At 38.6% G+C, this 27,883-nt stretch overlaps 2 protein-coding genes across 5 annotated transcripts in view; one reads left to right on the top strand and one right to left on the bottom strand.

Annotated features, from left to right (window-relative positions):
* Window positions 1-2,633: 2,633 nt before the first annotated feature.
* srpx (sushi-repeat containing protein X-linked) lies at window positions 2,634-21,977 on the top strand. The gene is made up of 10 exons (XM_028436217.1): window positions 2,634-2,768; window positions 11,096-11,152; window positions 13,557-13,745; window positions 14,820-14,996; window positions 15,350-15,476; window positions 15,548-15,669; window positions 17,585-17,764; window positions 19,188-19,321; window positions 20,699-20,820; window positions 20,987-21,977. The coding sequence occupies exons 1-10, from the start codon at window positions 2,714-2,716 to the stop codon at window positions 21,168-21,170; spliced, it is 1,347 nt and encodes a 448-aa protein (XP_028292018.1). The 5' UTR covers window positions 2,634-2,713; the 3' UTR covers window positions 21,171-21,977.
* A 908-nt stretch (window positions 21,978-22,885) lies between these two features.
* The window catches only part of sytl5 (synaptotagmin-like 5), a 55,664-nt gene continuing 50,666 nt past the window's right edge, over window positions 22,886-27,883 (bottom strand). For all 4 annotated transcript variants that reach the window (XM_028435976.1, XM_028435980.1, XM_028435979.1 and 1 more), the window contains 3 exons: window positions 27,426-27,564; window positions 27,085-27,293; window positions 22,886-25,250 (listed from right to left, as the gene is read on the bottom strand). In XM_028435976.1, the coding sequence (XP_028291777.1) occupies window positions 25,108-25,250; window positions 27,085-27,293; window positions 27,426-27,564 (491 nt within the window). In that variant the 3' untranslated portion in view covers window positions 22,886-25,107. The remainder of the gene's footprint in view (window positions 25,251-27,084; window positions 27,294-27,425; window positions 27,565-27,883) is intronic.

Here is a 27,883-nt window from a genome sequence, read left to right as displayed (position 1 = left end):
TTTAGGTTTAGGGTTAGGTTTAGGTTTAGGTTTAGGTTTAGGGTTAGGGTTAGGGTTAGGGGTTAGGGGTTCGGTTTTGGTTTAGGTTTAGGGTTAGGTTTTGGTTTAGGTTTAGGTTTAGGGTAAAGGTAAAGGTTAGGGTTAAGATGATATATTTTATGAATATTGGTTTGCAGATCGTTGCCAGCAGCTCCACACAGATTCATGCCACGCAACATGAAAACATTTCTGTCACGCAGCACTAAAACATAGGGTTAGCTTTAATAATACTCAATTGGAAATATCAAAATAAAAATGCTTCCTCTGCTAAAAATAAAACTAAACAGAATTTTACAACATCTCTATCTTCAGCAACAAGGACAAAGTTACGACAATATCTCATCAGCTCAGAGTTGCTAGGGAACAACTTGGCTTCAACGTTCTGTAAAACTTTGACCTTATTAACAAACAGACTGCTGTTGTTTCCTACTTTTAAAATGTGAGCTATATATACAGTAGGTGAGTAAAGCAAATATAGTAACTGATGCATCTGAAGCAAAGGCCACATGATCATAAGAAGCATTGACGATTAAAAACCGAGACAAATCAAGGTTAAATGATAAAGGAGATGCAGGCTAGAGGTACATGATGGTATCTTTTATACATTAAACTGCAGCTTTAAACCAAAGTAATACATCTAAATGAAACTACACTTGCTCATTGGAAACAGCACATTTTAACCTCCAATTATTAATATATTTGGAAAAATCATTATCATACATTTATAATGTAAATGTTGTGGTTGTTTAGAGTTGAAAATAAAGAGAAAAATTTACTTATTGTTTAATTATTGGTCATCATGACTCTGTGATTTTTCTGGTATGCGAGACATGTGGAACAAAACTGTTTTCACACTGAGGTTATTGTTCACACGATGGTTAAACAAGACTGTTATCATATTTTTTTTTATAGTAACAGGTTGCTGTGGTGCTGGAAGGAAAGTGATTGCCTTCTGCTCCAGTGCAGCTATTTTTACAGACATGAACCATTTCTACTGTAAATGTGGTGGTGGTTGACATTGAAGTTGTGTAAATTACATCATTCAACCACTAAATGTTGGTGGAGAACTCTTATTTATTCAGGGCAACTGGTTCAATTGCATGAATGCGTCAATTATGTTGTACAATTAGTATTAATACAATAAATGCACAATTTTATTTTACCAAAAAAATGAACCTGTGGGTGGCTAAAGAATAAACTATATGACAAAATTTACCATAACACCATGAGTTTAAAGTCACTAGTTTTCAAATTTTATTACAGACTATTTGTGTGAAATTTTCCCATTTGCCAAACTGTACTCTCAGAAAATGCAGAATTGGGCTGAAGGTCACCTGTTTGTGTTTTACACCCCTTTTACAAACAAACAAACAAACAAACAAACCAAGGCAAAAAAGAAGAACACCAGTTTTACGTGTTAAAGATTAAAATAAAATGTTTCTCTTTTTATCATTGTCTATTAATATGAGACTTTCTATGAAGGAATGAACTGGTGCCCTGTCCAGGGTGTACCCCTGCCTAATGCCAAATGAGAGATGGAGATAAGTTCTATAGCAGAGCCATGTGACCCTGAAAATAGATAGATAGATAGATAGATATAATCTAGAAATAGATAGATGATAGATATAATCTAGAAATAGATAGATAGATAGATAGATAGATAGATAGATAGATAGATAGATAGATAGATAGATAGATAGATAGATAGATAGATAGATAGATAGATGGATAGAAATAGATAGATGATAGATGGAATCTAGAAATAGATAGATGATAGGTATAATCTAGTAATAGATAGATAGATGATAGATAGAATCTAGAAATAGATAGATGATAGATAGAATCTAGAAATAGATAGATATAATCTAGAAATAGATAGATGATAGATATAATCTAGGAATAGATAGATATAATCTAGAAATAGATAGATGATAGATATAATCTAGGAATAGATAGATGATAGATATAATCTAGAAATAGATAGATGATAGATAGATATAATCTAGGAATAGATAGATATAATCTAGAAATAGAGAGATGATAGATATAATCTAGAAATAGATAGATGATAGATATAATCTAGAAATAGATAGATGATAGATATAATCTAGAAATAGATAGATGATAGATATAATCTAGAAATAGAAAGATGATAGCTAGAATCTAGAAGTAGATAGATAGATGATATAATCTAGAAATAAATAAATTATAGATAAAATCTAGAAAAATAGATAGAAAGATAGAATCTACAAATTGAAAGATATAGTCTAGAATGATAGATAGAATCTAGAAAGATAGATAGATGGATAGACAGATATATAAAATCTAGAAAGATAGATGGATATAATCTAGGAAGATAGATATAATCTAGATAGATAGATAGATAGATAGATATAACATATGCACAAAACAATAAATAAATAAATGGGTGCAATGTATGCTTGTACATAAATTGTGTGTGTGTGTGTGTGTGTGTGTGTGCGTGTGTGTGTGTGTGTGTGTGTGTGTGTGTGTGTGTGTGTGTGTGTGTGTGTGTGTGTGTGTGTGTGTGTGTGACTGGATGCTTTGGGTAAATCCTGCCCAGTGTGAGCAGTTAGAGGCGGGCCTTTGGGAAGCAGGAATTCACTGGAAGTTTTCTTTCACATGTTGAACGCTCCTTCATCCCGTTACGGACATGTGGCCCCTGCTGCTCCTGCTCCTGCACCTCTGCTGGTGCTCCGGCTACGAAGGTAAGAACCAGTCTGCTACTGGAAACCACTGACATGGACATTACAGTCAGTGGGTACCATTAACCAGGCTGAAGCCGAGGAGAGGCTCAGACTCATCTGTACACTGGTCTGTGTAGAGTAGACAGTGGTGTTCATGTGTGTGAACTGGGTCTCATTGTGGTCTCTCTCTATCTCTGTGTGCGCGTGCGTGCGTGTGCGCGTGTACGTGTGGTGTAGTGTTTACGTGGAGGGGGGAGGGGGGCAGCGGGGGGAGTGCAGTGTGCACGTGGGGGACGGAGCAATAATTATGACTTTGCTTTGGTCGCAGATAAAAGGCTCAGACCAGCTGCTTTAAAGCACCATGTTCTCTGTGTGTCTGCCTGTTTGTTCAAGGCTTTTTGTGTTGTTATTATTATCTGTCCTTGTTTTGCTCAAATTGGTAGTTTAGCAGCAGAATGTACACACCTCTGACACGTTTCTAATGCCAAAACACTATGATATGACACCATTAAACCAATGAATACCACTAGAGTCTTTATTTTCTTTTAACCAGAGGTCCCTAACCATCAGGACGTGACCTACATTGGACCTGTACAGCTTATGCTTTCTTGTAATGCTTTTATTGTGAAAAACAACATTCTGCTTTTGCCTACTTCCTGTGTCCAAAGTCAAGAGGCACAAAGAGAATTTAATAGTAGTAGTGGTTGTTATTACAAGTCAATATTAAGCATGTATTCCTAGCATTGCTGTTGTGGTGTGATCAGCGTGTCCTGTTAAACAGTTTACATGATTTCCAGAGCAACATAATGTGATAACAGTGATGTTATTGATTATAATGTAGAAATCTCCTCTGGGTTTCCATTCAATTCTGCTCTCTCCACTCATGATCTGCAGCTCATTCACATCAATGCTTCTTTTTAGCTCAGCTCACTGACTTTAATGAAGAAACCAGCTCTGTAGTTTGTTCTCTGTGTGGTACACAGACCACTGTGTCTGCAGCAGGTTAATAACAGTGCTAGGACTATGTTAGCTCTGGTTTTAGATGAATAATATTGATTATAGCTCTGTGTGTGAGCTTTAGCAAACTTCTTTAGATCATTTTTCCCATCCTGGGAGAGCAGAAGGCAACGGTGGGATAAGGTTATCTATAAGTTATATAGGGTCATATGGTTCCCTGATATTTTATTCACTCATTGCATTAGAACCTAGGTTCCCAAAGTGGGGTACGGGTACCCCCAGGGGTACGCAAATTGTCATGGGGGGTACCGGTATGTGAATGAAAATAAAAAACAATGACAACATTGAAAACTAGAATATAAATAGAGCAGTTAATATTAATGTTGGGTTAATGCTAATGCTAGGCTAATGCTCAGTTATTCTTATTGCTAGGCTAATGCTAGGTTAATGTTAATGCTAGGCTACTGCTAATGCTAGGTTAATTCTATTGCAATGTTAATGTTATTGCTATTGCTAGGTGAGTGCTAGGTTAATGTGAATGCTAGGCTAATTCTATTGACAGGCTAATTATAATGCTATGTTAAAGCTAATCCTAGGTCAATATTAATGCTAGGCTAATGTTAATGCTAGGCTAATACTATTGCTGTGCTAATGTTAATGTCGATGCTAGGTTATTGCTATTGCTAGGGTAATGCTAGATAATGCTAATGCCAATTAAGGCCAGCACCTGCATCCTCATTTGCATTTTCTTCAGGAAATGCAAATATTCTTGTAATTATTATGTAATATTCCTCAACAGGATAGGTAAATTTCACTGTAGGGCTACATTGTGTATGACATTACATTATTATGTTTTTTAGGTGTGTAAGAGTAGAGGGTACATGGCTTCAGGTTCAATGTCTGAAGGGGTACGGGACTGTGAAAAGTTTGGGAAACACTTAATTAGAAAAAGGTATTAAATGTTAGGCGTTACTTTGTTAAGTGCAGATAGAAGGTGATATCACACCAACTAGATGCTGAGGAAAACTCCTGGGGGTTAGAAAAGAAGAACTAGCATATTTCATCATTTGCAATGTGGGTTTGTTCTGGGAAATGAGGCTGATTATCCTCACAAAGTTATACAGCTAATGAAGCTAAACAATTACAGCGCAGGTTCTTCGGAAAATAATAATAACCATAAGTGCATAATAAGTGTTTTGTAATGTTCCCATGTGTCTTATTGGCCTGATTGCTTAAAAAAAAAAAAAAAGATCAGCGTTTTGGTTATGGTGAAGTCATGTTCATGCTCATTTTGCAAATCAATTGCAGTGCATTTAGTTTTGACCCTTGCAAATCACCATGTTTTAAGCAGTGGTGCAATCAGATGCTTCTGTTCAGGCTTGTGATTTGAAGATGATGTTAATGTGGATTGAAAGGCGTAGCTTGAACTAACCTGAAGCTACTCCAACTTATACAGTTTATGAAATTCGGGAGGGTATCACCATTCCTGCACATTTCCACCACTGCACTGGTTTTTACCCCCTTTTTGTGCTTTCTCATCTGTACAAAAGAAGCCAATAACACTCCCTGCTCTCTTCAGAATGGAGATCATGTATTTAAATGTGTGTAGCAACTATCAGCCATTGAGAATTATCCTTGCATCATCAATATACTCATAGCACTTTGGCAATATTTGAAGCTACGGGTGCTTTCACACCAGTATAGTCCTGGACTGAATGGGCGGAGAACAGGTGATAATGTAATTGATCAATCAAATTCCAACCGCTCTTGGATTCTTCGGTGTGAATGCAGACTTAATGTTGATATCTTGAGTTTCTGAGAAATCTATGTTTATGTTTTTCATTTGAAATGCGAAAAAATACCTAGCTAGTCTTTTGTTAAGGTCTACTGCCAGTGGTCATTCATATACACGAATGTATATAAGTCCCTCCTTCGTCCTATAGACCTCTATACAAATGGAAACAATAGCCCAGCCAATAGGCTTTGACTTCCTGTTTTTGAGACTGTCAATCAAAGTGAATGTAGAACTGTGCACGGACGCAAGGCTGTGCATCCCAACAACAAACAGGTAAATATGATTTTGGCTCTTACCTGACCCATAGACCTATATCAATGCGACCTTGTTATGTTCCGCGATGCGCGTGCAGAAAAGTAGAGGCGTGGCTTCTGGTAGATTGCAGAGACAGGGGGAGGAAGTGAGGCTGTTGAGGGCGGGACATCGAGACGTTTCTCAGAAACTCTGGATATCAGCCTTAATGAATGGTGTGGCGTGACAGTCAGACCGTGACTATATTTGGCATGTTTCCAGTGTTTTGTCATCCTGCAATAAATTTCTAAATATTCCCCTTCCTACGAACATCATATTATTGACGCAATTTTTGTCCGATGATACCCGTTTCATGAAAATTCATGCTGCAGTGTGACCGATGATCAACAAATGATGAATTTGGGATTTTTATTGTTCAATCTATTGAAAGAAAGGAAAGTTGTACCATAAAACAAGAACCCATAGGAAAGCTTGCAAGTTAAATATAGTCCCACAACTTTGTAAAAAAAAAAATTAGAAAGTGTTGGGAAAGTTGGTCTGTAGTTTCCATTGTCAGATTCAGATGAAAAGACATTAAAATCAGTTACACAACATTTTTAATGTAAAAAAATGACAAGACATATTCTAATTTTCAAAGGTTTAATAGTAGCCTCTTGTACGTCATTGACGAAAGTAAGAAACTCTGGAAACTAAATGTACGTATTTCTAACTTTTGTTGTGTACTAAGAATAATTTGCCATTATCAAGTTGAAAAGAGGAATCGCAAATTAAATTCACCTCTCGTACAACATTAGAGCCGACTCACTGCATTTTTCTTCTGACCGAGAAATTAATCAGGCAATATATATGTCTGCTAAAAGTCATTTAGGCTTTTTATGTGTTCATTCAGTATGACTTTGAACTTGTTGATGTTTGAGAGCTGCTTTCTGCCGCTTGTTGTTGATCACACAGGCAGAAACATGAACAAAGGGCAGCAGAATTGATTTATTTTGACAGACCAAGAGCTTCTTGTCAAGCTGACAGTTGCGTTTCTAGTCTGCAGTTGAGAGTATTTATGAGGAGTTTATTTTACGGGGGCCTGTTTGTGTTTGCTCTGGGGCTCAAATAGTCTCTTTATTACTCATGCTGCATGGGCGCTTTAACGTGATGTGGCATTGCCTCAGTGAAAACTTTGCAAAGCAATGACTTTCAACAGCATCTATCATTAGTGGCCATCTGGCTTCTGATGCTGCTGAGTGCATTTCACCTGCAGGAGCCAAGAACACAGGAGTGGGGGATTTACTGGGTACAATAGAGATTTTTTACGCAGTTCTTCAAACACAGTTCAGAGGAATTATGACTAAAATGACTATTTACTACTGTTATTGGCAAATTGAAACTGTTTTGTTATTTTCTCTGCTTAGCTCACTGTCTCTATACAGAGTAACATAGTATTAGTGAATGTGAGCTTGGTGATGCTTTCTTGGTTCTGTCTCATTATGGCCCCAAAAAGGTGACATTATAACATCTGAAAGAAACATCAATACTTGATAACTTGTCGTAATCTGTCTAAAAAATTCGATTCAGTCAATCTTGAATCAGATTCATAAAAATATTAGTTGTGGAATCAAATCTTATGAATATCCAAGAAAAATTTGAAAGATCAACCAATCAATACCGAATCGCAATCGAATCGTGATTAATCAATTCAAAATCTGATTCATCAGTATCGAATCGATTCAGGAAACTGGCCACATGATATCCAGCTCTACTGTCTGGTAGGACCTCAAAGGTTATTTATGGGCAAATTGAAGTTTTTTCTAAAATAAATGTACATTATTTAAGTTCTTGGCTGATGATTCTTCCCTTTAAACATTTAAATCTACCAGAGAATTGAACACGTCCAAACAAGTTATTGGGAGGTGGAATCATCCCATGTGTCCTGTGAAGCTGTAGCGTCTCACACTCACACTGGACATCTTCCTGTCTTTGTAAACATCTCCCAGGTCACTCAAAGGTCACGTCTTCATGACTCCAATGACATTCTGTAGCAGGACGACTGCTCAGTGAAACCAACTTTCATCAGACAAGTGCATCTTTAGGGGTTTGTCTGTAATAGTCCTCCTGTGGAAGGCAGATTCTGTTTGAGAAGAAACGAGCACCACAACTTAATCAAGTCATTTTCTGTGTCGTGTTCAAGTGTCTCCAAAGTGCCACATTTAATTCCTCTGGATGCAGCTCATCAGTGGTTAATGAAGTGATTGGAGGGAGTAATGAACTGATATCAAACAGTGAAATGTAATAGACATGTACAAGCAAAAGGAGTTCTATCCAAAAGCTTTACACACATCCCAGCTGCAATTTAGTTTTCTATACCTTCCATGGCCTCTCTCAGATGCTCCATTAAGCAACACCATAGTTTTCCCATTAGACTAGATCTGACTCACTCCAGTCAATAGATTAGCTCGTACGTTCCATGTTGTGTGATCCAAACAAGGATACGTCAAAGCTTGCTGAGTGTGTGTTTATTGGATGACTTGCAGTACTTTAATCCAGACAGTGGAAATCAATCAGGAAGAATTGGCATGAAAATAATAAAGATGAATGAGAGCATTTGGTAACAGCATGTGTTGTGTCCGCGTTAAAGTTTCAGCTGATCTATGAAACGGGTGGAGGGTGGAACACTCCTCCTTTGTGGATCCTGAACAGAGGAGACATTCACGGTGGGGTTTGTAACTTCCTAGAGTCATGGTCAAACACTCCTCCTCCTCCCCCCCCACCTTAACCCCTTCCTTACCCTCAAAAGTCAAAACATCTTCATCCAACACTTTTTCTGCGATTTTTAAAGTACCAACACGTTTCTTTACATTCATCCTTCAGTAGAGCTCATCTCTCAGCATGGCAATGGTTTAATGGTCCTATATCATGCTATATTAAGACCTTCCAAAATCACCTACAGCCACATATGGGTAATATTTTACATTTCTAATTTATTAAGAAATATGACTTATTTTCTTTCAACCAGGAAGTTGAGATGCACGGTTTCTCGGAGCGCCGCCTCTCCCCGTGTGACTGCCTCCCATTTCATGACGTAGCCCTAGAGCCCTGGCAGCATGGGCAACAGGCACGCCCACCACACTTTGTAAACAGTTCCAGAGAATGTATTTCAAATATAAATACAAAGAAGTGAGTATGGCTAATATTTTGCTAGAGGTTTATTTTACTTATGGCTATGGCCTCTCCAAAGTTGAGTTTTATTGTGGGAATCGCTCCGTTTTGAAGATGTAATTTATTAGACAATCCACTTTGGAATTGGCCAAGATTCAGCAAGCAGTCTTCTGTTAAGTGACGGTCACAGACTCACAGATGCTGGATGGTGTGTCGCGTGCTCCCAGAGATAAATTCCAACCACTTTTGGCGAGTAGACGCTTCTTTAGGAAGTTTGAACAAATTCCGAGGACTTTCGCAGTTGAACACGCATTTTTGGTTGCCAGACATTATCTTTTGGTACAAAAACAAAGACCATTTATTTTCCCTGAGCAGATCAGGGATCAGCAAGAATAATGACCAGATGTTCCTCGGCCGCTTGCTTCTAGCACCAGCAGCAGGAACTTCCTGGAGGGGATGGTTCAGAATTCTAGTGATGTCACTAGAATTTGAACCACTTGTTTTTCAGAAGAGGGCAGGAAGGAATCCCAATAATACTTTGGGGGTGTTTTTGATAAGGAATGGACATTGTAACAAGGTTAAAAGCTCAAAAAAGTTGATTTGCATGATATAGGACCTTCAATGTCTGATGATGTTGTGTCTTGACTGAGTATTGTGCTGATATTGGTACATCGATTGTAAGTAAGTCCCAAAATGCCATTGCAGAACGAAAACTTCTGAAATGGTCATTTTTCCGGGAGAGTGAACTTGAATGAAAATACATGTATTTTCTGAACCAGCAGCAAAAACAAAATCTTTACCTTTTTGGCTTACAAAGGTTCTCAACTTTTCTGGCTTTAGGACCTAAAATCAGCTTTTATCACAACCAAATTCAGGACAAACGATGGAGCATTTCAAACCTGAGATAATACCGGTACTTAATGAAATACATACAATACTATGTAGCCCCCAAAGTAACTTGAATAAACAATGTCGTTACTAATTTATTGAGTTTTGTGTGCTTGTGTAAAGGTTATATTTGAGCGTGCAAAACTTTTACTTGCTCACCTAAAAGTTTGGGTAACATTTTACTTGAAGTTTTAAACATAAGGCAGACATTATGCTGTCACTCTCTGCCATTAGCATGAATAAGGTGTCATGAAGGCTGTTCATTAAGTGTTGTTCACTAAATTATGACACCTTTTGCAAAATTATCACATCTTTGGAGCTATGTTGCCATTTTTTGGGTTAGGTGGAGGAATCTAGTAGGGTTAGGGTAACTTAGGGTTAGGGTAACAAATGACACTTAATGACAGCCTTCATGACACCTTATTCATGCTAATAACAGGTGTCGTCATAAAAATGACGGCACAATGTCAGCCTTATCTGTCTACTATACAAGGAAGGTCTGTGTCTGTGCGGGCGAAGCACATATCTCCCTGACGCAGTGTCTGATCGACCTGAAATGTCATACACAGCTTGCGCAAATCTTTTATCTTAATTTTATTTTGAAATCAGTGCGGTGGAACATCAGTCCAACCTCTAGAGTGATGACGTCCTATCTTCAAACACAACCTCATTTGGCCCCTCCCATTTTTTATAGTGATACATACTTCCTACGGGCACTGCACTAGTGTATAAAACTTGGTGTTACCATAGTTTGTTATGTGTGCAAGTGAAATGGTTGATGCAAAGGGAGTAGAAGGGAATTGATGCCGGTGTTCTTGACTGACGTTGACCAACATGGACCGAGAGAAATCTCATCTCCAGCTCTGCGGTCACAATCACAATCAAAGATTTCAGTGCAACACAGGCATCACTTCTGTGTAATCTACTATTTATATGCGCTCATGTAAAACTTTCAAGCGTTCGTTTTAAACCATATATGTGAGCATATAGAACTCAGTGAATAATATATATATTCACATCAATTTAGGGGCTCTGACCAACAAAGGAACAAAAACCCTTCAAAATAAAAGCAGCTCTTTTTTTTTTTGCCTGGCCCGTCAGTTGAGAACCTTTAAAGATTGTGTCTGATTCACATGAAAAGTAAACAATGTTTTTAAGCCTGGTCTTGATGCTGCACAAAAAAGGGAAAAACAACAACCTTTGACGGGACAGATCAAGACAAAGCTGCCAAGCATTGAACGACAACCTGCAGATGTTTGTTGTCGTAGTTACTATTCATTGTTTTAGTTGCTCTTTCTTTCACTCTCAGGATCAGGACAGCAGACCTATGGAGATGACGAGGACTGGTATTCTCGTACGTATAAAGGTGACTACACTTGGTTTGCTGCTTTTCACACACACGCACTGCGCCTAATTTAGGTTATTTCGTGACTGCTGCAGTTGAAAAACTATCTTGAGTGGAACTGAAGATTTGTACATTGTTCTGTGTTTTAGTGTTAAATATTCAAACTATTTTTACACTTTTGAAGCATCTCCAATGATCATGACCTTTTTTCATTAAAAATTGGCATTTTGTTTAGATCCGAGTCTTAAATTGCTTTAATTAAATTTAGATGTCATGCATTTTGTTTCCAGTCAGAAACGCACACCTGATTGAAAACATTTGTGTCTAAGCACCCATGCATTAAAACTCTCGTTAGCCCAAAGTATATCCAGCTTTGTTCACCTCTAATGTATTTTCAGTGCGTCTCTAATGAAGGATGATGTAATTACTCTCTTCTGTAAACACATGCAGCCTATAAGACTGTGTCTAGTTTCATATGGAACAATTTCATACATAATGCCAAACTCTGCCCACAAGTGCAACGCTCCAATGTAGAACGCTTTTCTCTCAGTGGCTGTGGACACCGTGCCAACACATAAATACACACACAAATCTGGCCGACTGGAAAGAATACTCTTTTTTTAATTCGTACGAACATGTGTATATTCTCTTTTTGAGGTGTGTGTGTGTGTGTGTGTGTGTGTGTGTGTGTGTGTGTGTGTGTGTGTGTGTGTGTTTTGATCCACACATATCTGAATTTTCATCCTGAGGCAGCAGAAAATAAACAGCAGATTTTGATTTCCTGTTTCTTGGATAAAAACCTCGTGGCCCCTTAAATGGGCCTCCTGCTAGGAATTTTCACACAAGCATTAGGAAGTATCCACACAGAGAGGAGGAGAGATAACGGGGATTACAGCCTTGTAGTAAAGTCCGATGTTTTCAAGTAATTGTTTGTTTTTAAATGTCTAAATGTTTAATATTTGTTGTACCAATTTTTCTGCTGTACATTATATATCATTGTTGCACAGGAATATGACAAAAACTGTGTGGCCCTGTAATGTGGCATTCTTATACTTAAACTTTCTCACACGTAAAAGACGACTCAAATATTTTAAGTAAAGTCAACTAAACCAGTGGTTCTCAACCTTTTCATTGCGTGACCCCCTAAAAAAAAGGTGCCAGAGACCAGGGACCCCCACTGTACCTGAAGGTGGTTGAACACAGACATGAACATTAATCTGTGATAATCACATTTATTTATTTATATGAAAATGATCCACTGTTATCCAGGAAGTGTATTATTATTTGCACCATTGTATATTGACATCTTAAAGATGTAAATCCTTGTTTTAAAAATGGGTTAATCTTAAGTGACCAAAAGTGGTGGAAAAGGTGGGGAAATAGGATTTTAAAAACCACAGAAATTGGTTAAAAGTTGCAAATGAGAGTGGCCAAAAACAGACTCTGGTTCAAAGTGTCAATATTGGCTTAAAAGTGGCAGAAATTGGGGAAGGGGTTGGGGGTATTGTCATTTAAAAAGTGGGAACAATTAGTTTAAACTGGCAAATAATGGGCAAGACAAATTGTGAATATGGTTAAATTGGCAAAAGTAAGCATGAAATATGGTGAAACAAGGTTAAAAGTGATAATAATGGGTCAACATATGCAGCATTATGAGGGAAAAGTGGTGAAAATGGTTTATAAGGGTTGAAAATGTCTTGAAAGTGGAAAAAATATGCAGAAAAGGCATTGGAATTTGATGAAGAAGTGGCAGAGATGGGAGTCAGGTAGCAAAAATGCATTAAAAGGAGCAAAAATATGGCAAGAAAAAGTGATTTGGTGTATTAAAATGGGCTAAAATTATTCAAAAAATATTCTTAACTGACACTAAAAAAACAATAATTAATTGGTGGCGACAACTTAGAATATGGTTTATTGTGTACAACATAGGAAATACATAACTTCAATAAAATGGTAAATAACTTCAGAACTGAAAATATCAAAAGTTTACAAGGAGAAAAGCAATAAGACTATAACTTATATTGTTTGATACGTTAGATACAGTTGGATGGCATAGAAGAAAAACACTTTAAAAAAATATATATAAATAAAACAGTGATGTGTACCTTTACACTATGTCAGCATTATCAGTATTATGAGGGCAATTAAAAAGTTGCATTGTCAGCTCTGCAACCTATTTTAAGTGATTCTTTCTCCTCTGCCTCCTGAGACACAGTTAATGATGGTAAGTTGCAGAAAGTGTAAAATAATCCACTGAATTGTGGATTTTATTTTCAAACTAACTAATAACGGAAGCTCATCTCATTCTTTCCTGGCTGTCAGGTAAGTGCTCGTCACCTGGCCTCTCTCCAAGGCAACATGTTATTGTGCCTCTTCATTCTGCTGCACAATTTAAGCCAGTGTGTTTCCTATGCTCGGTTCGTAGCGACCCCATGGTGTGCGCCCATCAAGGTGAAGCACGGTGACGTGAGCTGCCGCACACCCAGAGGAGAGCACTACAGAAATGTCATGGGAACGCGCTGCAAGATCCGCTGCAAGCAGGGCTACGAAGTCCAGAGCTCGGAGGTGGTGTGTATGGCCAGCAGACACTGGTCATCCAACTACGCCTGCCGGGGTGAGAACTCGCAACCATCTGCTCACAGATCTATTACAACAACTCGTGAAAAAGGATGACACATTCTGTAACACAACTGATTTTTAAAGTGAGTAAATGTGCCTATCGCACTATATTCTTATTTAACAGGAGATCATCAGTCACCTCCCCTTCATAATAAAACTCACCCACATAGTCTGTGTCTCCTTTTAATTTGCTTTAGTTTCCCTTGTTTGGAATAATCTGCAGATGGACTTGAAACTTAATGAGCTCGTCACATTGGATGTTTTAATGAGGACGTCAACGAACTAAAACAGTCTCTGCTTTGATATTTTATAATTGTGGAGATTAAGTCATCATTGATGAAATTAAGTCATCTTTTTAAAACCTTTATCAGCAAGGACACTGTAGACCAGACAAGGGCAATTGGCGGCCCCTAAAGTAAACGTGCAAAATGACAGAAAAATACACAAAGTAAAAATACATTAAAAAAAATACAATGACTTTTACCATTTCAGGAAAATACCGTAAAAAAATACTTCAAAAACACACAAAACTATGTCAAAAATGAACAAAACGACAACAAAATACACAAAATGACAAAAAAAAAAACACCAAAAATCACTGCTTAAACCTACAGTACAAACAAGCAAAAGGAACAGAAATACACCAAAATTGCTCCAAAAAAAAAAAACTCAAAATGACAACACAAATACACACTATGACTCCAAAAAACATACATTTTACAGGAAAAATACACAAAAGAACAACAGAAATGCTCGAAAGGCCTCATAACGAGCAAGATAACAAAAACATACACAGAATGACAAAAAAACTGACTGTTCTTTTCTTGTGTTAACGCTCAGATTGGTCATTATTCTGACATGAATATTGATAATGTGGCCCTTCGATCAAACAAACATTTTTGTGGCCCCTGCTATGATAGAAGTTGCCCACCTTGCATTGTCCTCTTTGATCCATTTGTCTCTCTAAAAATAAAATGCTTTATGTCTTTTAGCATTAAATAAATGTATGATTTAGAACTGAAAGTATGGGACTGGTGTCTCTGCAGTAACACCAGTATCTCGCCCACAGAGATCCGTTGTCCTAAACTGGACATGCCAGTAAATGGTGGCTACAAGTGTTCAGACGGATCCTACTTCAACTCCCGCTGTGAGTTTTTCTGCTCTCCTGGGTTCACTCTGAAGGGCCAAAAGACGGCGACGTGTCAGCACAACAAGGGCTGGAGTGCCGGAGTGCCCACGTGCATTGGTAAGCCTCCATGAGTGGTTCTCAACTCACAGGTGGGAACCAAATGTGGGTCGCAAACTAGTTTTTGGAGGGCCTTAGGCATGTACTTGTTAGCCCTACCTTTTTTTTAGTATTTACATTTAATGTATTGTTTCTTTGAACCCAAACACTATGCATCATTTTATATAAAACATATATAAACATGAGCTCCTCATATTGAATATTTGAATTGGTCTGAGTCAGTCACAGTCCTGCATGTTATAAAGTCAGTCCTCTGGATCACCTCTGGATGTGATTTTTATGGTTTCTATGGTTTCTATGGTTCCTTCTTTCAAAAATGCATTTTAAAAGTCTTTGTCGCTCTTTCTTTTCAGATATTGATTCCCCAAAAATTAAGTGTCCCAATATAAAGGATAAGTGGGCGGGGCCTGGAAAGCTTACAGCGAGGGTTGCATGGGACACACCGGAAGGTGTCGACACAGCAGACGGCATCCTAACAGAGTCAGTCCCACTCAGCTGATTTCACATTAAATTAAAAAAAAAAAAAGCTGATTCTGTTTTTTTTTTTAAAGTGTTGAACTTAAAGGAAAACCCCCAAAGTCAGACTTCGCAGAGGGGCTCCATAAGATGTCCTACACTGTGTTTGACCGTGCAGGAAACAAAGGCTCGTGTCGCTTCTCGGTCAGAGTGCGAGGTGAGACTCCACAACATGACAGTCATCCTCCAGTTTTTACAGTCCTTTCAAAATAATGGTGTTATAATGTTGATCATCTTTGATCTCTGGCTCTTCTGTTGGTGTTTTGGGTGAAACTGTTTCCACCCAGTAAAGATTTTTGGGTCTACATAAGTCAAACAGAAATAAGTCAAAATACGACGCAGTGGAACTACAAATCTTCAACTATTTATAGCATTACTAGTACAGTGCATGTTGGAAGTATGTATTCATATAGTGGGAGGAGCTTAAGTAGATTTGTCAATTATGGCCAAATGAGTATGTTTGAAGGTTGGATGTACAAAGATGTGAACATACTCTGCAATCTATAGTGTTATAAAGGGGTATATTTGCGGGTGCAAAGTAAATTAGCATGTGCAATTTCCCTGGTTTAATTCTATAGGACATGTGCATGATAAATGTGTTTGTTTTTTACTCATTTTTATGTATTTTTTTGTTTGGTGTATTTTTCTGTGATGTATGTTTTTTGGAGTTACTATTTGTATTTTTGTATCTTTCTGTGGATTTTTTGTAGAATTATTGTTTTTTTGTTGTGATTCTGGAGTCATTTTGTGTACTTTTGTATCTTTTTTGTGTAGTTTTGTGCATTTCTGTTGTCATTTTGTGTATTTTTTGTATAAAAACATTTTCAACACGCCAATAACTTCCGGGTCCCGTCCGTCCGGTCTCAATAGCGAACGATCAAACAAACGTGAAAATAAAAGTAAGGAACAGTCAAAAAGTATGTATCCTCAAAAGAGAAGACCACAGGAGCTCAAAACTTGTGATAGAGCCTTAAACTATCTTCCTCTCTCTCTCTCACTCGTTTGCCTGCGCGCAGGTCTGGTGCTACTCTAGGTCTTCAGCGAGCGATTGGCTCTGACCGCACACGTGACTCTAGCTCGCCACTGTGATTGGCTCTGGCAGTCACTGCAGCGGAGCTGTGCAGTGAAATAGATATACTGTAGATGGTGCACTGAGGTCAAAAGCTGAATCGGTTTCACTTCTGGGTGAACATGAATGTGCCGTCCGGGTGAAATAAAATTTAAATAAATGTTTTTAAATCACCAAATTTGTCCAAAATAAAGCATGCACACACTCAGGCTATGTGGAAGCAGTTGACAAAGTTTCAGGTCGAACAGACACCGCATCGGGGAGAAATTCACTCCGCAAACAAACACACACACACACACAGACCTTTCTTGCTTTTGTAGATAGATACTATATATTTTTGTTATGCTACAACACTTTCCCCATACAACTTAAATGTGCATCCACATGGAATATTCCACTCTTACAAGCAGCACAAGAAATGTTTCCAGCGATGTGGAAGTTATTACATCTGCCTTTGAGCACAAATTTGTAAATTCAATTCTCAAACACTGCCTTTATCTTTCTATTTCCTTTAGTTCTCCGTTATATTTTCGATTCACTATTATTTACTCAGACAACTGTGTTTGTTGCCTTTAAAAAAACATCACACACTGAGCCATGACTGGAACTTGTTCATTTATCATCATGTTTTGGGCTCCCGTCCCAGAAATATCATTTAAAAAAACCATAATGATGCAATTAATAGCACAATCTGTTGTGTTAGATGTTTTTACTGATTGATGTTATTATTTGTTATTTTACACAGATTTATTTAGATTATTTTAACTATTAGGATTCATTATATATATGGTACATAGTTGAGTGTTTAGCACAGACTACTTTAGCTCAGATGTGTGTTGTATGCACACGGGGAGAAACTCATGAAGTCTTTAGTGAGTTCAGATCAAGCATATTTTAAATTATTGACAAATGTTATGAATACAACTTCAGTCTTAGGTCAAATTGACCAGATCATAACATCAGACACTTGTTATTGCTGTTCTTTCCTCTTTGTTTTGAACAGTGCGGCGCTGTGGTCAGCTGTTTCCCCCCGACAACGGCTACATGAATTGTGACAGCGACGGGGACAACTACGGCGCCACCTGCAACTTCATCTGCACCGGTGGCTACGAGCTGCAGGGCAGCGCCGCCAGAGTGTGTCAGTCTGGACTCACCTGGTCTGGTGCAGAAACCACATGTGCACGTACGTACTGATGAACATTGGCTGCTCGCTTATACTCTGTGGCTGTGTCTGATATCATACTACACTACACACTGAATAGTCCGAAGGGCTACTAGTTAGAAAAGCACTTCTTAAAGGTCCCATGTCATGCTATTTTTCACCCATCTCTATTTGTTCTAAGAATCCCAAAAACATAGTAATTGAGGTTTGTTTTCCCAAATCCGCCTGCTTTCCAGAGTTTTAGCCTCTAAAAGTCACTTTCTGAGCAACTCTACACAAACAGGCTGATTTGCATCCTACTTATGCATATTCATGAGTGGGTGTGTCTATAAACTTGACACTGACTTCCTCCTCCCCGCACGGTGACGTATAGGGTCAGAGGACGGCCCGCCCTCCTCCCACCCACTCCATAGCCGAGCTCATGCTGCTTTATAAACACGAGACAGAGCGTGGGGGGGGCGGGGCGTTCGCCGGTACATACATAGACTGTAGAAAAAACATACATAGCACTGTGCGAAGAACACTGAAATGCTCACCTTTGTGGGCGTGTCTGTTTACATGTAAATCACGGCAAAGAGCTTCCTGGAGGCGCGGCTTCTCCAGCTCAGTGCCGCGACAAATTCGTCATCAAAGTGGGAACGCGTCATCAAATTGGAGCGAGGTGTTTGGGCTCATCCTGCAGTAAGAAAGGAGCAAATCACCCTCTAACTAATGATTGAAGGAATCAATGAAAAAAATACTTTGGGCATGTGTGTGAAGCCCATATAGCACTTTTATCATGTTTAAAGCACAGAAAAGTCGATTTAGCGTAACATGGGCCCTTTAAATACTAAATGTTCAGGCTTTCACTTTAATGGCTAGCAATAACTTAAAAAGGTTGGAATTTTATTTGAATTTCAACATACAACACTTTATTTCTCCTAATTTATGCAGTTGTTTCATTTTCATTACATTTCATAGAAAATGATCATCTTCCTATTTTACAAGCTACTAGTGCTGTCGCTATGACCAAAAATGTATATCACGGTATTTTTCAAAACTCAAACGGTTTCACGGTATATGATGGTTTTTTTTTTTTTATTTATGCATAATCAGGTGTTGACAGCATTTTCTACTGGTTGAGAGGTAAATTACTGCAGTAGATTAACTTAGAATGGTCTATTTTACTGTCACGATGAGTGAATATAATATAGTATGTGATTTCAAACACAGCCTGTATGTGTTATACATGCTATCACTATTAGTTACGCACACATTGGAACATTACGCTTATGTTTCATAGCATAACAAACCTCACTGTGTCAGTATTAAGTAACGGCTTTAATTGACGTGATTTAATCAAGAAAACATCAAAGATAATCCTATTCACAAACACTTAGCAGAACACGTGCAGTAATGGGTCGTGCTCTCACGTCACTTCCCGTTACCTTCACTGTCTTTGCAGCCATGAACATCAACGTGGGCGTCCGCACCGCCGCTGCTCTGCTGGACCAGTTCTACGAGAAGAGGCGGATCCTCATTATCTCAGCGCCAACGGCCGCCAATCACAATTACCGTTTCCAGATGACGAACCTACAGGTGAGACATAGAGAGCGTGAGGTGAACAGTGCCGCGTCTCTTCTCTGATGCTTCTGGGCTTGTGCTGTGCGGCCAGTGGGACGGTTCACTGAGACATTAATAGGAACACGGTTGTCACTCAGAGGAACAGGAAAACTCACTGTGCTGGATAATTGATCCTGACACCAGCGTTGATGAGGCTATTCTGGGCCCAACGTTTTCCCCAACATGTCAGAAACCATTAAACCAACCTGTCTTGGAAGGCTTGACCTTTTCAAAACAAAGGAAGGATGGGCAGAAGTTTGGATACACAATTGTTCTTTGAATGACAAATAATTCAGCTTTTCTGGATCAATTTCATTCAGTTCAACTTAATTTTTATTTCGTTCAATAAGGCTGAAAAACCCTCATTCTACGTTACCAAAAATCTCATTTATAGCAGCACAGAGTTTAGTAAATACTTCATATTGCCAAAAACTTTGAGACAACCTCTAAATCAGGGTTGTTAAACTCATTTTGGTTCAAGGGCCAAATATGGACCAGTTTGATCACAAGTGGGCCTCAGGTTTTCGCAATCAAATCAAATAAATCAAATTTATTAGATAAATTATGGAAGGAATCAACAATATTAAGAATAATAATAACTTTTAATAAAATAATACATTTTATTTAATTTGGGGAGATTTTGTGGAATCATTTGAGAAAAATGTCAGGATTTTGGAAAAATTTAGAGCTATTTCAACAACAATTTACAACTGAATTTTTTGGTAGTTTACAGAATGATTCACGTTTGTGCTGCCATTTTCACTTTCTCCAGCGGGCCAATTCGGATGCTCTTAAGGGCCAGATTTGGCCCTCGGGTCTTGAGTTTGACATGTCCCTAATTTGATGTTCCAATGCCTTTCCCATTAACTGGTGTATCAAAAGAACAAGTCCTTCTCAATCAGTTTAACTGATTATAGTGTAGTGATAAATTCCATCTCCTTAATACTAAATAATCTTCTTCTCCACGTCTATATAATGTGGAAGCAATTGGGAACAAGAATAACTCAATGCAACACAATGCAAGTTATTATTATAGTAGAAGTTTCTCTCAGTGATGAATTCTAATTTATGTATTTATTCTCAAAAAGATGACTTTCTAATATTATATATTATAGCCATTTATTTTAGACTATTTCATGCCAACAACTCCCGTTCCAACATTACTGCACCGTGCGTACCGGTGGGTAAAGCAAAAGCCATAAAAACCATGGTGAGTTTGTAATGGAGGACCCAAAGGATCAATAAAAATAATTAAAGACAATCATTTATTTGGGTAGCAGCTGCTGTAAATGATTTTAAACCCCCATGTGGTCTGGATTTTTTGTGTTTTTTTTTGTACTTTAATTGTCACAGCACGCTCAGTGTGGGCTGGACCTGAGACATGTGACTGTAATCGAGCTGGTTGGGACTTACCCAGCACAGGTGGGACGAATCCGACACAGGCTGCTCCCTCCTGCACTGTCCCTGCAGCTCAGGTACACACACACACACACACACACACACACACACACACACACACACACACACACACACACACACACACACACACACACACACACACCGACACAGACACACACACACACCCACACACGTGCATTAAAGCGAGTAATTAATGAGGGCGCTGCGTCTGTGGGTTCTTAGGCTACTGCTGCAGATTCCTCAAAGATCGTTCCAAATGCTTCTGGTGGACAAGCAGGGCATAGACAAGCAGCGCTACCCCTTCCCCATCACGGCAGCTGAACTGTTCACCACCATCGACACCCTCCCTCTGCGTAAGGAGGAGATGGAGCTGCAGCAGCAGGCGGGGCAGACCTGTCAATCATAGGATGTGGCCACCAATCAGAACTGTTGACAATCTTTGAGCTTCAGTCTCCTTCTTCATCAACAACACCTACTCATCTTCATCACAAGATCAGTGTTTACCCCCCACAAGCTCCTCCTATATCAGCTGCACAGGTGTGTGTGTGTGTGTATGGGGGAATGGATCCATTCTAAAATAATGCGCAAAAGTCCAACGAACGCGTAAACGAACGCGTACCTTTCGCTGACTTAGAATGGGTACACGGGCACAATGCACAAGTCACGTCGGCATGTTTGCTCGCAGACGTGTTACGCTGTGACTCAGATCGTTGCTGTGATCGGGCAGGATACAACACTCAACACTCACGCACAATTACAGACGTGCACGCGCGTACACGCCTGCATGCGTATGTGCCTAATAAAATAGTGTTTACATGTCATGTAGACGGTGCTACATAGTGAAGGACACCTGATGGCTGCAGCTTCACTCACGCCACACCTGCAAGGTGCCTAGTTTAGTGAAAGTTAGGCAGGCAGGTACACGTGCGATGGACTGGTGTGCATGAATTTAGAAGTGATCCACCCCCCATAGTGTGTGTGTGTGTGTGTGTGTGTGTAAATGTTGATCTTGATGAATCACTCCATCACATCCGGTTGTTTTGAGGCCAAAATGTTTTATTTTGTACAAATATTTTTTATTGTGTGAACATCTTTTCTTTTTTTTTTTTTTACACATTTTTAGTATTTATATCTCATATTCTTTGGTAAGCAGATGTGCACATCTGCGCTTAACTTCACCAAACACTGATTAAAGTCTATTGCGGAGAAAGAGTTCCTCGGTGTGTGAGTACTTTAATTAGAAGGAAGTTGTAGAATTTCAAATAAGCAGCGACCTTTCCGTGCTGTTTGCACAACAGTTGGAGTCTGATGGAAGTGATGATCAGTTCTCTTTTGAACTCACTCTGCAGTCTCAGTGTGCTGCTGGTGTAATAGTCTTTTTTTTTTTTTTTTTTAAAAGTATAACTTGAGATGATTGAATTGTTTTATTAGAAAGGTTTTATTAAAAAAAGACACAAAGTCTAATCCAATGTGTGATTTACCATTGAAACTGCAGTCAAATGAGATTAAAAATGCTAATTTGGATTTATTTTTAGTCAGTCTTTTGACCAAATGTAGTCATCAGGAACATTTCATTTATGGTCTAGTTTTAGTCAACTAAATGACATTAGGATTATATTCAACTAAATCTGTGACAGATATAGTCAACTAAAGTATAAAGCAAAAGAGTTTATGCATAAAAAAAAAAAAAAATCAACCTGATGCTGAATGGTATTAATGTTTGTAAATACACACACACACACACAGATTTGATGCAATGTGTATGACCACATAGTATAAAGGTTTCATTTATTCAGACAACTGTTCCTTAGGAAATTCACTTTGATCTCCTGACATGTTTCGACTGACAACTGCCAGTCTTCTTCAGAGGCGCCTGCTATTCGCTTTGAGGTTTCCTTTGAAGTTAATTTGACTTTCGCGTAGCAATTCCAGCAAGATTATTTTTTAATAGTATATCAAAAAGAATATTGCTGGAATTAATAAGACCACATGATCACAGGAGTTCTGATTTTTTTTTTTTTTGTCATCTTTTAGTTATTTAGTCAACGAAAACTATGCCCAAAACTTTTTGGTGACAAAATCAATTCTGCTCAAAACAGTGGATATAAAATCACCATAGAGTCTATGGAAAGATGTTTTTATTTCAAAATATTATTGTTACACATGAAGGACAAAATATGCATGTAAAACAGTGAGTTTGGTGCTTTGAAAGCTGACACAGCTAAAAGAAAACATGCTCTACAACAAGAGTTTCTTCAGTATTCAGCCTCCAGATTGTGGCGGGTACCAACAGATCCATATCTGTGGCTGTGGGACGGTTCGCTCGCAGGTTTTCGGAGCAGATGGTGGATGTAGAGGACAGAAACAAGGTGAGCTTTTATTCCACAGTAGGGTGGGTGGGTGGCAGAGCCCTGGAGACTGGCAGCAGCTCATCCATGGGACTCACAGGTCAGTGGTTAACGCACTTCAAATAACACATTGTTTCACTACAGCTAAAATGAAGTCAGTATCAGTGCTTTGTGTAACCTTTTTGTTCTTCTACCTCGGTTTTCTCTATAACTCCATGCATTTTCTATCACTACACTGATTCAGTGTCACGTACATTCACATGGATGCAAGACTAAAAGTCATACTCTACCTTAACTTTGTGCTACAGTTTATTTTCATAGGACGGCTAGAGGTGGAAAGAGGCTCAATTCAGGCACAGTCACACCATTATCCGGGTTAAAAACCACAACAAATCATGGCGATGGCATTAAATATGACCTAATATCTATATATGATCAGGAACAAGATGATACTGATGATAAAAATACCAGCACAAACCTTTCCCACACACACACACACACACACAGATGTCAGATAGCAGAAAATGAACATCAGTGTCAAACGCGTCATCGCTGACGACGACGAGCTTCGCAGAGGATGAGTCGACGTTTACATCATCAAATGTGTCTCTGTGGGGAGTTTTGTGAACATTTGATGAGTGCTTAACCCAAACGTTTGTGTAGTTAGCGTCAGATCTCAGCAAGAGATTAAACGTGTCATGACGAGTGTCGATTGCTCTGCGTTACGGTGAAAACATCAGTAGAGGAACTAAATCATAGCGGCTTCTTATATTGATCATTATGGAAAAGCTGCATCATTCATTCATTCATAAATCTTCTATACCTGATTATTAAATCACATTCATTTGTAGGGAGTGTTGAATGTGTGTAGAATCCTTAATGTAAACCTGCTACAGAGATGTTTCTAATGGGGCTTTTAATGTCATTTCTCATTCAGCTGCTGCTCATTTTGGAATAAAGATTGTCCATGATTGTTCTCATAATAAAGTAACTAATATAACTATTGATCGCGCTTTTAGAGAGTCACTATTCTCATCTCTGAGTGTAGAAACTTTAGCTGGTCCCTAATATACTCCCATAGCAGTGTTTTATCAATGAAGGGTTTGAACGCTGAGAAAAAGGAAAAGTTGGTGGTCTTGATTAAACATAACAATATAAATCAAATGTAATGAAAAAGGTAAAAAAAAATTATAAATATATATATATATTTTTTTTTTTATTTCCTCTCATGTGATGCATCCACGGGCTGATATGCGTGTGCAAACTGCTACGCTAATTTAATGAAGAGAAACAACCTGCTGATGAATCCTGAGGAAGCTATGACATATAAACTCTAAATATAAATATAAACATAAATAAATATTCATGTTGTCAGTAAATTCATTGTCTACAGGCCACGTACTGTGTGTTCTCGGAATGATTTGAGCTCATAAAAGAGAAAATCTCCAGCATAGACAATGAAAATAAACGCGTACTTCAGTCTGTACTCTCAGTGAATCGTGACTAGCTCCAACTCGTGCTTTGATTCATTCAAATACTACCCGTAGTCAAATAAAAACGATAAACTTGTAGAAATTTTGGTCCTTTAAGTGATCTATTAGCGTGTAAAATCGTGAACACCAATTTGGTCCTTTCAGTGATTAACCCAGAATATAAACCCTTACAACATGTGCTTTTCCAGGTCAACTTAGTAGAAATGAGTGAGCAGTGCAGGAACGGGTCACTTTCCACCTCTGTGTGCAGCCCACAATGAGAGGATGAGTCGGCGTCACCGTGTGCTCTAAAGTTGTAGCTCGTGGACATTTATTGATCGCTGTCTCGTCTAAACGCTGCTCTAACTTCATGCAGAGACGACTCACGGGGGACGAGGACGGACACGGGGGGCACTGTGGGCGGAGTCAGTGGTGGCCTTTCAGAGCCGAGCTGAGCTGAGCGACGTGTGGGGGTGGGCGTATAAGGCAGGAGCAGCTGTCGCGGGACGGGCTCTGGTGCGACTCATGTGACGTGTTTGCGCATGCTGGATCTCAGCAGCAGCGTACACTCATGAGGGACCTCGGGGTTGTCAATCATACGCTGCCACACGTGGAGTTCCTCCCCGAACGAGTCCATCCAGTCCACGTCGTTCCCATAGCTTTTACCTTAAAGCAGGAGAAAATAGACATTTAGTAACCCTTAGCCTTACAGAAGTAAAAATAACTGATTACACGTACTCACGTTACTGTAATTGAGCTGCTTTTATGGGTACGAGTACTTTTTTGAGTATATTTCTAAATCAGTCATTTTACTTGCCCTTAAGTTCCTTTTAACAGAAGTAAAGTAATTTGTTACATTTCTACACACAACCGTTACTGAGTAAATTATTATTTTTTGTTTTAAGGTGATCAATGGACATTATGAAACTACAAAAAAATGAAATGACCAGACAACAATCCAATGCATCACATCAAAGCCGACCAATCAGATTAAACATAACGCACCACATCAAACTGGTTATTTTTTCAGAGGGTTTATTATTTATTATTATTTTATATATTATTTATTTTATTTATTACCTTCGCCAAGCGTAGAGCAGGAGGTCATGTTTTACCTTGTATCTGTCTGTCTGTCTGTCTGTCTGTCTGTCTGTCTGTTAGCAAGATGACTTGAAAAGTTATGACCAGATTTGAATGAAATTTTCAAGGAATGTTGATAATGGGACATGGAACAGGTGATTACATTTTGGTGATGTTCTGCTCCTTTAAGCGCGGTGGCTTATGGGTAATGTAGTAGTGGTAGGGAAGTGCATTGTGTGTATGTCCCGCCCAATACTCGTGCTGGACTTGGCGGAAGTCTGCGCTCTCCGAGTGGTCTAGTTATTTATTATTATCATCTTTTTTTTTTTTAAAGCTATTTCAGCCTGATAATTTATTTAATTTAATTTAATTTAATTAACTGGTGTTATTTAATTCAAAAATAATTGTTTTATACAGATGCCTTTGTGGAAAAATAAATGAAGTTCCAATTGTGCAAGATTTGGTTTGTTTACTGTGTGCAAGGGAACCGTGGCAAGTATAGCCCTAGATTTAATTATTTTTTAAATGATTAAATGAAAGCTTGATATGAAACACATTTTAATATTTGTTTACTACATATGTGTAGAACTGTAACATGGTTCAACAGTTTTGCATTCAACTATAATTGACAATTTTTTTGAAGAATTTTCATGGTAATTACAATTACAAAGTCAATTATCTGAACTCAATTCCAATTTAAATACGGCTATGACAGCAACAATTACAATTATAATTATGCTATAAGTGTAATTCATTATCAATTACGTGATTACAATTATAAGTGACCCCAACCACAGCCTGTGTGCTATTGGCTGAACTCTACAGGATGTTATAGGAAGTGTCTGCCATAACAGCTGCTAAATATTATTTTACCCCAACAATGAACTTTTATTTTGTGCTAAAGGGGTAAGGAATAATTTATTAACATGTAAGAGTAGAAGGTGGCCAGAAAGAAAATAGTAGCAGATTCCGCCCGCCGGTACACTGCTGGACAAGAGAAGGGAAAAAAGCACTGCAATTCAATTTTCAAAGTATCGATGTCAATCGTGATACCTATGAATCGATTTTTAACTGCCTTACGATTAATCAATACATCCCTACTGGTGACCCCTAGTTTAAAGGAAGCTGATCAATAATAATAATACAGTATTTTTTTAAAGCAAAGTTTTAACTGTTTTACTAAATGTTATTGCAGAAAAAACAAAAGTTCATAACTGGGAACTCAATCGTACATCAGCTACTACCATAGCTTAGTCACAGTGACCATATTAAAGGTATAGTAGACGATTTTGCGGAAGTTTAGAAAAGAAACGCCCTCTGCACATATACAATACAATACTGCTACATAGAAGCCAAAAAAATATCGTCCACTATACCTTTAAATGGGTCTAAACTGGTTTTTGCTTCCATAAGCTCTCACCTGTGCCTGCTCCCAGCCTGACGCCTCCTAGGAAGACGTTACTGGCCAGATTCTCTTTGTCCCACACGGTGAGCTCCAGGCAGACATTGTTCAGGTCTCCAGGCTGCAGGCCGCAGTAAGTGAAGGTGTGGTTCCACTGTGGGTTGACGGTGCGACGCTCCACCGCTGTTTTGTGCTTGGTTGACTTGTTGGTGTCGGGGAGGAGGTACCTGAAGGAAAGGACAACTGTACTTACCACAAATACATTCATGAGCAACATTTCAGGAAACTAAAGGTTGTATTCCACGCCTGTAAGCAAGTCATTCAATTTCCCACTCATCCCACCCTGAGAAGCATCTCACCCTTTCACAAAAGGATCAGATGATCCTCCAGATTTGACAGCAGTGAGGTTTTTGGCACCTTTGACCAGCAGCTCCACCATGCCCCCTTTGGGCAGAGTGAAGCTACTGGTTTTCTTCCCTCTCAGGAAGCTCTTCTTCACTGCAGAGAACAGAGAGCGAGAGAGAGAAATGGGTGGACAGCTCAGTTTTATTATCTCAGACAGTTTTCCTTAAATTACATTATTGGGTTTCTTAGAATTGGATTAAAAGTGAAAAAGGAAGAAATACGGCGCCTGAAAATATGTTTTGCTGTCTTGCTAATCCGATCCTGATGTTTCCTATTCCTTTTTGGCTCATCTAATCTCACATTAGATCAGTTCTTGCAGATAAAAAAACACAGCATGTGCTAGACATGCGGCTCTAGCCTGTGTGACATCAAACCTGCAGCTATACAGATTATTTTCGAAGCAAACAGCAGG

This window comes from Gouania willdenowi, chromosome 21, assembly GCF_900634775.1.
Source record: "Gouania willdenowi chromosome 21, fGouWil2.1, whole genome shotgun sequence".
Taxonomy (NCBI): domain Eukaryota; kingdom Metazoa; phylum Chordata; class Actinopteri; order Blenniiformes; family Gobiesocidae; genus Gouania; species Gouania willdenowi.
Note: the sequence above shows the minus strand (reverse complement) of the source record. Positions and strands in the feature narration are given on the sequence as shown.